Source organism: Rhinoderma darwinii, chromosome 3 (genome assembly GCF_050947455.1).
Source record: "Rhinoderma darwinii isolate aRhiDar2 chromosome 3, aRhiDar2.hap1, whole genome shotgun sequence".
Taxonomy (NCBI): Eukaryota; Metazoa; Chordata; class Amphibia; order Anura; family Rhinodermatidae; genus Rhinoderma; species Rhinoderma darwinii.
The window spans coordinates 7,287,840-7,302,192 of NC_134689.1; the positions used below are offsets into that span (position 1 = coordinate 7,287,840).

General features: G+C 46.8%; 1 protein-coding gene across 5 annotated transcripts in view; it reads left to right on the forward strand.

Moving 5' to 3' along the window:
* Nucleotides 1-13,965, forward strand: part of LMNTD1 (lamin tail domain containing 1) — a 100,782-nt gene extending 86,817 nt beyond the window's left edge. For 2 of the 5 annotated variants that reach the window (XM_075855782.1, XM_075855785.1), the window contains 7 exons: nucleotides 5,352-5,538; nucleotides 7,360-7,546; nucleotides 9,141-9,260; nucleotides 9,444-9,643; nucleotides 9,731-9,903; nucleotides 10,767-10,882; nucleotides 12,688-13,150. In XM_075855782.1, the coding sequence (XP_075711897.1) occupies nucleotides 5,352-5,538; nucleotides 7,360-7,546; nucleotides 9,141-9,260; nucleotides 9,444-9,643; nucleotides 9,731-9,903; nucleotides 10,767-10,882; nucleotides 12,688-12,837 (1,133 nt within the window). In that variant the 3' untranslated portion in view covers nucleotides 12,838-13,150. Of the gene's footprint in view, nucleotides 1-5,351; nucleotides 5,539-7,359; nucleotides 7,547-9,140; nucleotides 9,261-9,443; nucleotides 9,644-9,730; nucleotides 9,904-10,766; nucleotides 10,883-12,687 lie in introns of all 5 variants that reach the window. The other 3 variants (XM_075855783.1, XM_075855786.1, XM_075855784.1) reach the window with 3 other exon arrangements.
* Nucleotides 13,966-14,353: the final 388 nt, after the last annotated feature.

Genomic DNA, 14,353 nt, shown 5'->3' on the forward strand with positions numbered 1-14,353 from the left:
TATAGAGTGCCACACACCCCTGTAGATAATACTGCAGTGCCCTCTGTAGATAGTGCCACACCCCCTGTAAATAATACTGCAGTGCCCTCTGTAGATAGTGCCACACACCCCCTGTAGATAATACCGCAGTGCTCTTTGTAGATAGTGTCACACCCCCCCTGTATATAGTGCCACACACCTCCTGTAGCTAATGCCACAGTGACCTCTGTATATAGTGCTACACACCCCCTGTAGATAATGCCATAGTGCCCTCTTTAGATAGTGCCACACCCCCATGTATATAGTGCCACACCCCTGTAAATAGTTCTACACATGCCCCTGTAGATAATGCCACTGTAAATGATCTGTCAGGCACAGCTTCGGGGTTAACGCCCATAGATAATCAGTCTGCACCTGCTTCTATGTCTGTGAGACTGACTCCATCTTCCACCACTCAGGGAGGCAGGCTTAGGAGTGGGAGAACCTATCACAGCCTGGCCAGACGGAGCTAGCTCCCGCCCTCTGTCTATTTATACCTACTCTACCCTGGTCCCTGACACTACTATGGACCCCCTTGAGACCCTGGCTCAGCAAATGCAGGGTCTCTCCCTACAGGCCCTGGCTCAGAAGGTCAACCAGCCTGATGCTACCATGGTAGTACCCCTCACCTCACCTCTTCAACCCCACCTCAAGTTGCCCGACCGGTTCTCAGGGGTCCGGAGGACTTTTCTCTCCTTTCGGGAGAGTTGTAGGCTCTATTTTCGCTTAAAGCCCCACTCTTCTGGTTCTGAGAGCCAGCGGGTGGGTATAATTATGTCCCGGCTCCAGGAAGGGCCCCAAGAATGGGCCTTCTCCTTGGCTCCTGACGCCCCTGAACTTTCCTCCGTTGATCTTTTCTTTTCTGCTCTCGGACTCATTTATGACGAGACTGACAGGACTGCCTTTGCCGAGAGTCAGCTGGTGACCTTACGTCAGGGTAAGAGACCTGTTGAGGAGTATTGTTCTGACTTTAGGAAGTGGTGCGTAGCTTCTCGGTGGAATGACCCTGCCTTAAGGTGCCAGTTTAGGTTGGGTCTGTCGAATGCCCTGAAAGACCTGCTAGTTAGCTATCCCTCTTCTGACTCCCTAGACCAGGTTATGGCTTTAGCGGTACGACTTGACCGACGTCTCAGGGAACGACAACTTGAACGTTTATGTGTTTTCCCCTCTGACTCCCCCATGATGCCTCCCGAGGTTCCGTTGCTTCGTTCCTCCCCGGAAGACTCGGAGGTACCTATGCAACTCGGGGCCTCCGTGTCCCCCCAACAACGTAGAGAGTTCCGCAGGAAGAATGGTCTCTGCTTCTACTGTGGGGACGACAAGCATCAAGTGAACAACTGTCCTAGGCGTAAGAATGCAGCCGGAGAACTTCCGCGCCTAAGTGATCATCGGGGAGGTCACTTTGGCGCACAGGTATTTCCCGTAAATATGAAACGTAATAAGATCTTGCTTCCCTTTCAGGTCTCTTTTGGTGGTAGGTCTACTACCGGCAGTGCCTTCGTGGATTCAGGGTCTTCTGCTAATATCATGTCTGTGGAATTTGCTATGTCTCTAGCTATGCCATTGATTGATTTACCTAAACCTGTCCCGGTAGTGGGTATCGACTCCACTCCTCTTGCTAATGGTTATTTTACACAGCATACCCCTGTTTTTGAACTCCTTGTTGGCTCCATACATTTGGAGCAATGCTCTGTACTGTTGATGCAGGGATTATCGTCAGATTTGGTTTTAGGCCTTCCCTGGTTGCAGTTGCATAATCCCACGTTTGACTGGAATACTGGGGAGCTTACCAAATGGGGTAATAAATGCTTGACGTCATGTTTTTCTGTTAATTATATTTCTCCCCCTGAGGAGGTGAACACGCTTCCTGAGTTTGTTCAGGACTTCGCTGATGTTTTCTCTAAGGAGGCCTCCGAAGTGTTACCTCCTCATAGAGAATACGATTGCGCAATTGATTTGGTACCAGGAGCTAAGCTCCCTAAGGGTAGGACTGGGTCTAAAAATATTAAGGCCGATGCACTGTCGCGTAGCTTCATGGCCAGCCCTCCTTCGGAGGAAGATCCTGCTTGTATTTTGCCTCCAGGTATAATCATTTCCTCTATTGATTCTGATTTGGTCTCTGAAATTGCGGCTGATCAAGGTTCAGCTCCCGGGAGCCTTCCTGAGAACAAGCTGTTTGTTCCCCTGCAATTCCGGCTAAGGGTACTTAGGGAAAATCATGACTCCGCACTATCTGGCCATCCAGGCATCCTGGGTACCAAACACCTCATTGCCAGAAACTATTGGTGGCCTGGGTTGCCCAAAGACGTTAAGGCCTACATCACCGCTTGTGAAGTTTGTGTTAGGTCCAAGAATCCCAGGTCCCGACCAGCGGGCTCACTACGTTCTTTGCCCATTCCCCAGAGACCTTGGACCCATATCTCCATGGATTTTATCACCGATTTGCCTCCATCTCAAGGCAAGTCGGTGGTGTGGGTTGTAGTAGACCGCTTCATTAAGATGTGCCACTTTGTGCCCCTCAAGAAACTACCCAATGCTAAGACGTTAGCTACCTTGTTTGTCAAACACATCCTGCGTCTCCATGGGGTCCCTGTCAATATTGTTTCGGACAGAGGGGTACAATTTGTTTCTTTGTTTTGGAGAGCCTTCTGTAAAAAGTTGGAGATTGATCTGTCCTTCTCCTCTGCCTTCCATCCTGAAACTAATGGCCAAACTGAGAGGACTAATCAATCTCTAGAACAATATTTAAGGTGTTTTATCTCTGACTGTCAATATGATTGGGTCTCATTCATTCCCCTCAACGAATTTTCCCTTAATAACCGGGTCAGTAACTCGTCAGGGGTCTCCCCCTTTTTCTGTAATTTTGGGTTTAATCCACGGTTCTCTTCCGTTTCACCTGGTAGTTCCAACAATCCCGAGGTAGAGGTCGTTCATCGGGAACTGTGCACAGTCTGGGCTAAGGTTCAGAAGAACCTAGAGGCGTCCCAGAACATACAAAAGACTCAGGCTGATAGAAGACGTTCTGCTAACCCCTTGTTTATGGTCGGGGATCTGGTGTGGCTATCGTCTAAAAATGTGCGCCTTAAGGTCCCGTACAAGAAGTTTGCTCCCCGGTTTATAGGGCCGTACAAGGTCATTGAAGTCCTCAATCCTGTCTCCTTCCGACTGGAGTTGCCCCCATCTTTTCGAGTACACGACGTGTTCCATGCCTCCCTCCTTAAACACTGCTCCCCGTCCTTGGCTCCCTCGAGGAAACCTCCGGTCCCTGTTCTCACCCCTGAGGGGGCAGAATTCGAGGTGGCCAAGATTGTGGACAGCAGGATGGTCCAAGGCTCCCTCCAGTACCTGGTCCATTGGAGAGAATACGGGCCTGAGGAGAGGACTTGGGTACCCGCTCGGGATGTTCACACTGGGATATTGGTCAGGAGGTTTGACCTTCGTTTCCCCAGTAAACCAGGTCCACTTAGAAAGGGTCTGGTGGCCCCTCATAAAAGGGGGGTACTGTAAAGGATCTGCCAGGCACAGCTTCGGGGTTAACGCCCATAGATAATCAGTCTGCACCTGAGTCTATGTCTCTGAGACTGACTCCATCTTCCACCACTCAGGATGGCAGGCTTAGGAGTGGGAGAACCTATCACAGCCTGGCCAGACGGAGCTAGCTCCCGCCCTCTGTCTATTTATACCTACTCTACCCTGGTCCCTGACACTACTATGGACCCCCTTGAGACCCTGGCTTTTCTGTTCCTCCTTTGCTTGTGATTCTTCTTGTTTGGTTTCCTGGCCCTGCTGCAGCGTCTTGTACCATTTGTCCTTGCTTCATATTGACCCTGGCTTGCTGACTACTCTCCTGCTCTGCGTTTGGTACCGCGTACACTCCTGGTTTGACTCGGCTTGTTTACTTCTCTTGTTGCTCACGGTGTTGCCGTGGGCAACTGCCCCTTTCTCCCCCTAGCTCTGTGTACCCTTGTCTGTTTGTCTGTCGAGCACTTATTGAGCGTAGGGACCGTCGCCCAGTTGTACCCCGTCGCCTAGGGCGGGTCGTTGCAAGTAGGCAGAGACTGAGTGGCGGGTAGGTTAGGGCTCACTTGTCTGTTTCCCTATCCCTGTCATTACAGCCACAGTGCCCTCTATATATAATACCACAGTACCCCCTGTAGATAATGTCACACAGCCCCCCTGTAGATAGCGCCACACAGCACTCCTTGTAGATAGCACCACACACACACCCCTGTAGATAATACCGCAGTGCCCTCTGTATATAATGCCACAGTACCCCCCTGTGTATAATGCTACAGTACCCCCTGTAGATAATGTCACAAAGCCCCCCTGTAGAAAGCGCCAGACAGCGCTCCTTGTAGATGGCGCCACACAGTGCCCATGTAGATTGTGCCACATAGCGCCCCCCTGTAGATAGTGCCACTCCCACTGTATATAGTTCTACACCCCTTCCCCTGTAGATAGCGCCACTGAAGCTCCCTCAAGCAGAGGAATCCCCGGCCAGAGCATTGTTGACCCTGTGGCTAGGGATTCCCTCTCGGAGGACCCCCTGACGCCACTGTCCATATATGGACAGTGATATCAGTAGCTACTTCTTTCGCCGAATCCCCGTTGCCGACTCTGGCCGGGGATTCCGCCCCAGGAGGAGTCCCTGACGTCAATGTCCATATATGGACAGTAACCTCGGGTTTCCTCTAGGAGCGGAATCCCGGGCCAGATCTTCGGCAACGGGGATTCCGCTCAATCAGTAGCCACTGAAGTCACTGTCCATATATGGACAGTGACGTCAAGGGTTTCCCCCGAGCACAACGCTTAAAGTAGCGCTGTGCCCAGGGAGTCCTCAGGAGTCCTAATTCTGAAGCAGGGAGCTGATGGTTCCCTGCTTCAGAATTGGGTTCAACTACCCCCGGCCGCCTTCCCGCCTTGTGCTGCCGGAAGGTGGATGCGGCAGAACTCGGTGTTCATCTGGCCATGGTTAAAATAGATAGGATACGGAGCCGGACCTCCCTGGGAGCTGCAGGTAACGTTTTTGGATCCTGCTCCTGCACCGGTTCAGCGCCGTACGGAACCTGATGTCTCCTGTGCCAGGTTGGATCCCATAGAAAGCTATGGGATCCGTTCTAGCATTAGTTTCCCTTCAGCTGTTCTGCAACATGCCGGAGGGAAACTGACAGAAGAAACAGACATATGTGAACGGCCCCTCAGAGGACCTGTCAGCTCTGCTGTGTGGTGTAGTATAGAAGAAAAATCCTCTTCAGTAAACTTTGCAAATCCATCTTAAACAGGTTTAATATGTTCATAGATGCGACTTATATTTTTAGCTTTATTTTTTCCAGAAGATGAAGGTAACTGCACCGAGCCAGTGACAAGGCCGGCGACTGCACCTCTCTTGAGTGCCACCACCTTAGACTCCAGCAAAAGACAAAGCTCTTCATCCTCCATGATGGATCATAATGCGTATCCTCAAGTAGTCACCAGCACCGCGTCCGTGACCGGTGGGGGCACCAAAACAGCTCTATCCAGGTCAGTTCCCTACAAACACTGTTCAATACTCAGTGGAGGTCAATTAATCAGTTCAATTTCCGAAATATAAGCCCCTCACCCCTTCCCCTAGATTTCATTGTCCAGTCTGGTGAAGTTTCCTTTGAACTTTCTTAGAAGTTTCTAACATGACAGGTGGAATCTGCTGCTGGGCAGTAGAGAAGAAGGAGCTCTATAATATCAAAATGGGGCCCTCTCCTTGTGGCGGTTGTAGAACGAGGAAGAAACCTGTGGTTCACACCACCCATGATTACGGGTATGGTGAAATCTTAACTGTGCCCCCTCCCCATGGTTCCCATAGTAAGACCTCCTTTCTTTCCGTAATGACCATCTATGGGCACAAGTGGGTCTACTGGTGTTCAAGTGCATGACCACTGCCCAACATTTAGACCTGCCGGCTGAAACTGCCGTCTTTATCTAGGTTTCCTATTTAGAAGATGCCACCAAGTATATGACAGGAAGAGTACACCACCACTTTGAGGTCCAGGTTGCAGACAAATTGAAAGAACCTTCCCTCCGTTGAGTTGATGGCCCTTGTTTTACCATAAACTTCCGTCACCCTAGCAGCCTCTCTGAGATTTGTCAACTTCAAAGCGAGGAAGACTGTTCACTGGGGTTACTGGGAAATGTCCAAGGACCTTGCTGTTAGAAGGACCCACGACCCCTTCTTCTGCCCTTATTGGACTATGGAGCCCATTGGTGGAATCCCAAGTGTAGCGGTCAATGGAGCAGATTTTCGAAGCTCAGCCAGTATCTGTTGACAAAATGAGTCCCAGCCAGGGTCCTAGTATTTGAAGGCATCTATTCAAGGGCATACTAGTCGTAGAAATTCTGTGGATCTCTTCTCAAGGTTTCTCCATCCTCTTTCCCATTGGGTAGTATAAACCTAAACAAGTCCCATCCTCTCCAAATTTAAAGCGGACTTGGAGAGGGATCCAGCCCGAGGGTAACGCTACCAATTCTTTCCTTAGGAAAAATGGGGATTAACAAATATTCAACCTTGTTTTCGAAGAAATTATAGTGGTGGGAATGGACCGGCCACGAGCCCCCATTTTTGCCTCCTCCGATGTATTCTAAAATGAAAGCAAAAAATATTAAAAAAAATAGATAAACCTCAAATTTAAGCAATATGGTCTGTACGTGTCTGCAGGAAGGGGCTGCTTAACATTCTGTCTCGGTCCCTGCCTCGGCCTCCAGGTGTCTGTGCTCTTGGGCAAACATAAAAATTAATATTTCGTTCTCCGGTAGCCCCGGGCATTACATACTTTTGCTTTTCTCAGAAGCGTTGTGTATCAGGATGTGCTGAAAGGGAAGTTACATAAACCAGACTTATTAAATAATTCAACGTCAGCAGCTATAATGCTAAGCACCAGCTCCAACCATGACCACCCCGAGTGATGTCATTGAGGTCTCCCCATCTCTGTACGCTCAGAATCACGAATCCCTAAAATAAATGGGTCTCATAGAAGTTCAACGACCATAATCTATGGAGATTGCATAACTGTACGCTTGACTGTATGACCCTGTTAGCAATAGATGTAGATGAAATGGTCAACTTAAAGTAGGTGCTCATATTTTTGGCCATATAGTGTACATGAAGGTACAGGTTGAGGCTTATGGGTCCTGGTGTAAAAGTTCTACATGGGCGAATCACCCAATTACCGATGACATCATGTGTCACTGTATATGATGACGTCCCGATACATGGGATCTCCATGTTTGTAGGCTTTAGGGCCTGCCTGCTGTTACATTACTACATATGTGTGAAGATTTAGTTCTCTCACCTGTTTTTGAACACTTCAGTGCCCTTGGAGACCTGGAAATCACAGAAGTGAACCCTGGCGGCAATTTTGTGAGAATTGCTAACCGATCTCTTGATAAAGAAGAAGATATTGGAGGTTACCTTCTGCAGCAGAATATTCGTGGACATCCTGTATCCATTTACCGTTTTCCACCAAAATCCAAAGTCTTGGCGAGCTGTGATGTGACGGTAAGAAAAGGGGAAGGGGCGAAGTATAGACGCAGAATATGATGTCAGGTAGAAGATTTGTTTAGCGGTCACATCTTGGAGGAGTTATTCGGTAGTCAGGTGTTGAAAGAGACTTGTTCATTTATAAAACGTCCTTCGGAAGAGTTGTTCGGTGCTCAGGTCCTGAAGAACAGCAGGTCACATCTTGAAGGAGTTATTCGGTGGTCAGGTGTTGAAGAAGACTTGTTCATTGGTCACATCTTTCGGAGGAGTTGTTTGGTGCTCAGGTCCTGAAGAAGAGCAGGTTCCTTCTTGACGACGAGTTATTCGGTAGTCCGTGTTGAAGAAGACTTGTTCATTGGTCACGTCTTTCGGAGGAGTTGTTTGGTGCTCAGGTCCTGAAGAAGAGCAGGTCACATCTTGAATCAGTTGTTCGGTGGTCAGGTGTTGAAGAAGACTTGTTCATTTATAAGACGTCCTTCGGAAGAGTTGTCCGGTGCTCAGGTCCTGAAGAAGAGCAGGTCACATCTTGAATCAGTTGTTCGGTGGTCAGGTGTTGAAGAAGACTTGTTCATTTATAAGACGTCCTTCGGAAGAGTTGTCCGGTGCTCAGGTCCTGAAGAAGAGCAGGTCACATCTTGAAGGAATTATTTGGTGGTCAGGTGTTGAAGAAGACTTGTTCATTGGTCACATCTTTCGGAGGAGTTGTTCGGTGCTCAAGTCCTGAAGAAGAGCAGGTCTCTTCTTGACGACGAGTTATTTGGTGGTCGGGTGTTGAAGAGAAGATGTTCAGTGATCGGGTCTTGAAGAAGAGTTCTTAAGTGGTCAGGTTTCGAAGAAGGGTTGTCCAGTCATCAAGTTTTTTTTAAGATGAGTTGACTTGACCGAAGATGAATTTTTCAGTGGTCACATCTTGAAGTTGACTGATTCAGTGGTCTGGTTTTGAAGATGACTCGTTTAGTGGTCAGGTCTTGAAGATTAATTGTACCCAAGGCAGGTCTCGGGGATGAGTTAGCAGATCTTTACCATGGGTTGTACGGTGGTCTAGTAAAGAAGAAGGTTTCAGTTCTTACTAGGTCTACGGCCAATGAGAAATTCTCCCATTCTCAGACCTCATCTGTGTCACATCTTCAAGACCTGACCTCTGTGGGAAAGATTGCATATTTCCATGATAGCCCAACATGTTGAAAAGTCAAGATCTAATAGGTGAGTCATAGAGAGGTCAGTTCTTGAAAAAAGGGTCACGGGCAAACGTACCATAAATCAGAAACTATATCTGCAATGGTGCCTGTGGTCCAGTAGGAGACAACTTAGATTGTCCCATTCCCCTCCCCTATGGACAACGTCAATCTTTGCGGGCCTCCCCCCCATCCACAGGCGCATGCTATCAGGCACATCAATGGCCATAGGGTCATCATAATGTCTTTTCTCTTTTACAAAAGATGAAAAGAGGGGAAGGTGAACAAGACATGGACCTTCTGTCTCACCATGGGGTTGGTCGGGTGGTGTTAGCCAGCATGAAGTTATCATGATCATAATGATCAATTGTAGCAGAAACTACTTACATTACAACAGCAATCCAAGCATGACGTCATCTTTTCCATATTGATCCCAGGTTTGGGCGTCTTCAGCCGGTGTCCCCCATAAACCTCCCACTGATTTCCTGTGGAAAGAGCAGAACAAGTTTGTGACGGAACTGAAGTGTACAACCATTTTATGCAACCCAAATGGACAAGTAAGATGTTTTATAAAAAAAATAAAAAAAATAATTTATATATATATATATATATATATATATATATATAAAAAATCGTGCCATTGATATTCTTGATCATAGATATTTTATTTTTGATGATTTTTTTGTGTTTTTTTTTATATTTGTCAAATTTTTTTCCTTTTTTTTTTTTTCTGGTTTTAGGCTGTGGCATGGTTCACCCCTATAAGGAATAAAACAAGCAAATCATTAGAAAGATACGAGATTTTCCAATCTGAACCTAAAATCCCTTTATCGGAGCCAAATCAAATGGAAGTGGAAGCCACAAATGTCAGAAAAAGCCAATCGCCAAAGTCGCCACCTGTATATCATAAACTAGAGAAGGTGCCGCGTCTACTGAGAAGGTAGAATCCTCTTCTGTGTCTCTTTAGCAGCTGCGGTACGGTATACGGTGACAGAAGTTTTGTTCACATTTCTCCTGTCTACTTTAGGGAGAGAGTCCCACCCATAGTCCTTCCAGCTACATCGAGCCCATGGACACAGAGTACTACCTCTCCCACCCACCCTGCCTTCAACCCTGGCCACCATGTATCGTTGGGGAGCGATGGAGGTAACTTGTGTCGTCAGACGAGGTCTCAGACTACTGAAATAGCGCCCTCTTCAGGTAAGGAACAAGAATTACACTAAGGCCTAGATTCAATAGAAATGTTGGGGCAGGATGATGAGCCCCGCCCGGCCGGGTCTGACATAAGCTGGCTATACAGTTCAGACATGACTTTTTATGTGCTTCGAGTTGTGCACAATATCTCCACCTCCTGGTCTACAACTTCAGCTGAGGATGGGGCTTTAGGGGGTCGTTTCATGAAGGCTACCCCTTACCATATATCCCTTCAGGGCATATGGTAATTTTTCTGCTCAGGATAGAAGCAGTGAGACACTTACAAAAAGTAGACCTCAAATTGGTGCACCTAACCACGTCTGAAGGATTGATCGCCGGGATTCAGACCAGTGCGATCAGCTGATTGCCAAGCTGAATTCGATCTAAGTAATGGGTTGTCATGGTGAGACAACGACTTTAACCAAAGAGGAAAGTCTAATCTTGCAGGGCTAAGAAAGCCAAGCAGAGGCAAGAGAGGCCAGTCCCTGTTCTTTCTCCAAACTTATTGTTTCACGTGCTTTAGCACTGGAGAGGGGGGAGAGGGGAGGGGGAGGGAGGGGAGAGAGAGGGGAGGGGGGAGAGGAGAGTGAGGGGAGGGAGGGGAGAGAGAGGGGAGGGGGAGGGAGAGGAGAGAGAGGGGAGAGGGGAGGGGGAGGGAGGGGAGAGAGAGGGGAGAGGGGAGGGGGAGGGAGGGGAGAGGAGAGGGGAGAGAGAGGGGAGAGGGGAGAGAGAGGGGAGGGAGGGGGAGAGGGGAGGGAGGGGAGACAAAATGTATGCCTCAGTGAATATTTTTTTTTTCACACTGTGTTGGGATCTGGGTCAAAATATAATGAAGCCGGATGAGGACATCATGATAAATGTATTTTTAGGTAAGTGCACCTCATTTTGTCTGGCAGATGTCCTGAGCTCGGGGCAGAGAAATAACAAAGATCCAAAAGGACACCAAAAGTGCAAGAACTCCCGGGGGCCCATCCGATCAGCAGGGGTAAGACGCCCGTTTTCTATAGGTCTGCGACAAGACAGCTATTTTTTAATGCAACTTTTTACAATTTTACAGATTGCTCCATTATAAAAGAATTGTGAGTTTTTGCATTGTGATTAAAGGGGCAGCGTTAAGTGACAGCTGGCGATTACCACTGCTACCTGGCAGCACTAAGGTCCCGAGTTCAAATCCAACCAAAAGCGAAATCTGCATGGAGTTTATATGTTCTCCCTGTGTTGCTGTGGGCAGGGTCGGCTCTGGTGTATGTGGGCATTTGGCTAACAGTATCACAGTGGGCCGCCTGTCTTCCCCACTGTTGGTTTACTCAGGGTTTTGGGTTTGCCTGGTACTGAAAGCCGTGATCTGATTGGTTTCCAGGGGGAACTCCTCCATATTTTCCTTATTAAAAATAGCTAATTAACTGAGAGCGTCTGTGTGGGTGCAATGTCCTGCAGATTGTGGGCACTGAGCTGCATTCATATTTGGGGCTTTAGGACACTGAATTTCTCTTCTGTCCCACATCAATAACGTGAAATTGTTGGCTCGGGGCATAAAACAATAAAATCACCATGAAAAAACGGTCGCGATGGGAGGTGCAGTTTGTGTGGTCTCGCATTCGTATCGGTTTTATTTTCTTGAGATGGTTTCAGGATTTTAATATCTTTTTATTAGATCATAAAGATCATTGTCACAAGAATCGCAGTCGTTATTAAAGGGACAGTACACCCACTTTTGAGCTTCTCCCCCATGAGCACTACTTTTACGTCGCATTCCTCCAGAGCCTCCGGAGATATTTATATCGTATGTGTGACCCATATCGCTCCTCTTATAACGCTCCCGCACTATAAGGCTATGTTCACACTGAGTTTTTTGCAGGCAGAAAATTCTGCCTCAAAATTCCGTCTGGAATTTTGAGGCAGATTTTGACGCTATTTGCCGCGTTTTCCGCGGCGTTTTTCACCCACGGCCATTGAGCGCCGATAGGCAAAAACTTCTTCAATGGGAGGTCAGGGACATAAACGCCCGAAGATAGGGCATGTTGCTTCTTTTTCCCGCAAGATGGATTTCCGCTCGCGGGAAAAAACCGCCTCCCCTCCCATTGAAATCATTCTGAGGCATTTTCGGACGTTTTTTTTTCCGCGTTTTCCAACGCGGTTTCCATGTCAAAAAACTTGTTAAAAACTCTGTGTGAATTGAACCTTAAAAGCTGCATCTAGAGGAGTAACTTGATGCTTCTGGGCCGAAATGCAAAATTTGTAACAGGGACTCCCCAACTATCACATGTTCGTAATTCATAACACTGGTGTCTACCTACATGGTACCAAGACCCGGGTGTGACTGCTGCCTCCGCACCCCCTATAGCTGCGCCTAAAATTACAGCAGATAATAAATGATCAGAAGAATGAAGACCAACAGGGACATCTAGTGTTCAGATATGGAATTGCATGCACTGTCCATTAATGAACACAAATGAGTTTATTCTAGATTGACCACATAGATTAAAGATAAAATTCCAAGCATTTCCACACTACAGACCGGTGCTACAGCACTGTTTATTCTGCGCTTCCTATTATTTCTATCTGAGCTTCGAATAGAATACTAGAACTGCAGTGAAGACTGACACTTACACAGGCAGAGCAGTAGAAGCGACAGAGCAGGGATGATTGGAATGCAGCTCGGCATATCAGTGAAAACCTTCATGCCATTCAGAGTCCGTGGAAAGATGGGTGAATGTATAGCGTACAATATCTCTGTATTATGATGGTGTCCAGGAGGATCTAATAGATATTCGTCTGTTTACACAACAGGCAAGAAAAGGAACTCTTAGACTTCTCCTGCCCGGAAGCTTCTCCCCGGTGTCTGAGCAGCACCAGGCAGGGTTACATATTTTGCGGTCAGTGCAGAACCTCCATTTCCAGCCTCCGATGCCACATCCTCCGCCTCCCACGTCCTGGTGATTTGGATTCCATAGACCTGTCAGGATTATTCCTTTATGTGATGTTATAAATGGCGGTGACTGGACCCCACGTATCATCAGGACTCCGCATAGTAGACTGCAGGCGATCCAGGCTCCTCCCCCTTCCTGTCGCTGATTTTGGCTGCAGTAAAGTGTTTCGGGTGATCATGTGGCAGGGTCCGTCACCGGTGTCCCCCTGATTTGTTGCTCTTTATCTTGCAGCCTAATTCCAGAGGAGTCCTGTATCTGGGATACTCATCGCCTGCTGGCTCCATTCTGCATAAATACTTTGCAAACTCCTCATATAACATCAGATTGGCGAGCCAAGTGTCTCTCGCGCCCACAATGCTGTGCAGCGTCTAAGGATATTACAACACGAACAAGTTTTTATATACGAATATACATATATAAGTCTCTTAATGTCCAATATTTTACTATAGTTTTTACCACTAGAGGGAGCTCTCTGCAAACAGCTTCTACATTGTAATAATTAATAATCAGTAGTGAGCTCCCTCTAGTGGTGACTGCAGGTAGCAGAATTTTATCATGTAACTTTTGTCTATGCAGGGGATTTAGACCTCTGTGTCAGAAAAACAGAGCCCTGACCCTTATAATAATATTATTATATAATCTATTGAAATAATCATAAAATCTTCTGCTAGGGCAGGTACGACATCGCTTGTGTCCTATAAATGCATGAGGCAGGATTGAAGACCTTGAATTTATTAGTACATGTTCTGTGGACTTTGCCGTAATCTGTTTTGCAGCCACTAGGTGGCAACAGGTGCTACTGTTTTCTCTTCTTGTCTCTATCGGAGTCTGTACTGTATTTTTTCCTCCACCTAGTGGCAGCAATGTAGATTGCAATAACGCCTCACTTGTATGTTCCTGTATTCTGTTCAGCTGCCACAAGATGGCAGTAAATAGTATTCTTTGTAATTCATCATAGGTTTTATTGCGCCTGTATAAATTAGACTTTATTCTGTCTCCCCCTTGTGGCAACATAATAGAATGCAATAATTAGGTTCTGAAATAATTGTAGATAATGGAGAAAGATACAAATAATATATCACTGGATCTTGTATTTGACAAATGTTTTTTATATTTAATAAAATATGTATAAAATAAACTCCTCCTTTTCTAATTTTATATGAAGTCACTTGGGTTAAAGTTATGAAATAAATGTAGATTTGTGACAATTTGGTATCAAAAGAAAATCTATTAGGGATACGTTTCTTCCTCAGGTAGGTGCTGTTCCATCTGTCACTCACATCATCACGATGCTCTAGCCTAGATCACATAGACTTTTGCATTACTAAATTCTTCAAGGGGTACTACGGTATTAGAAAAAAGATCTGCTACAGCGCCACTCCTTCATGGGTTGTGTCTGGCATTCATATGAATGGGGCTAAGCTTGTAGGATGGGTTAACAGTAGGGTACATAATGTGTATTTAATAATGTGTGTCTTTCCATGTTCGTTCTTGTTGTATGGTACCCCTGGGAAGTTAGCTGGGAG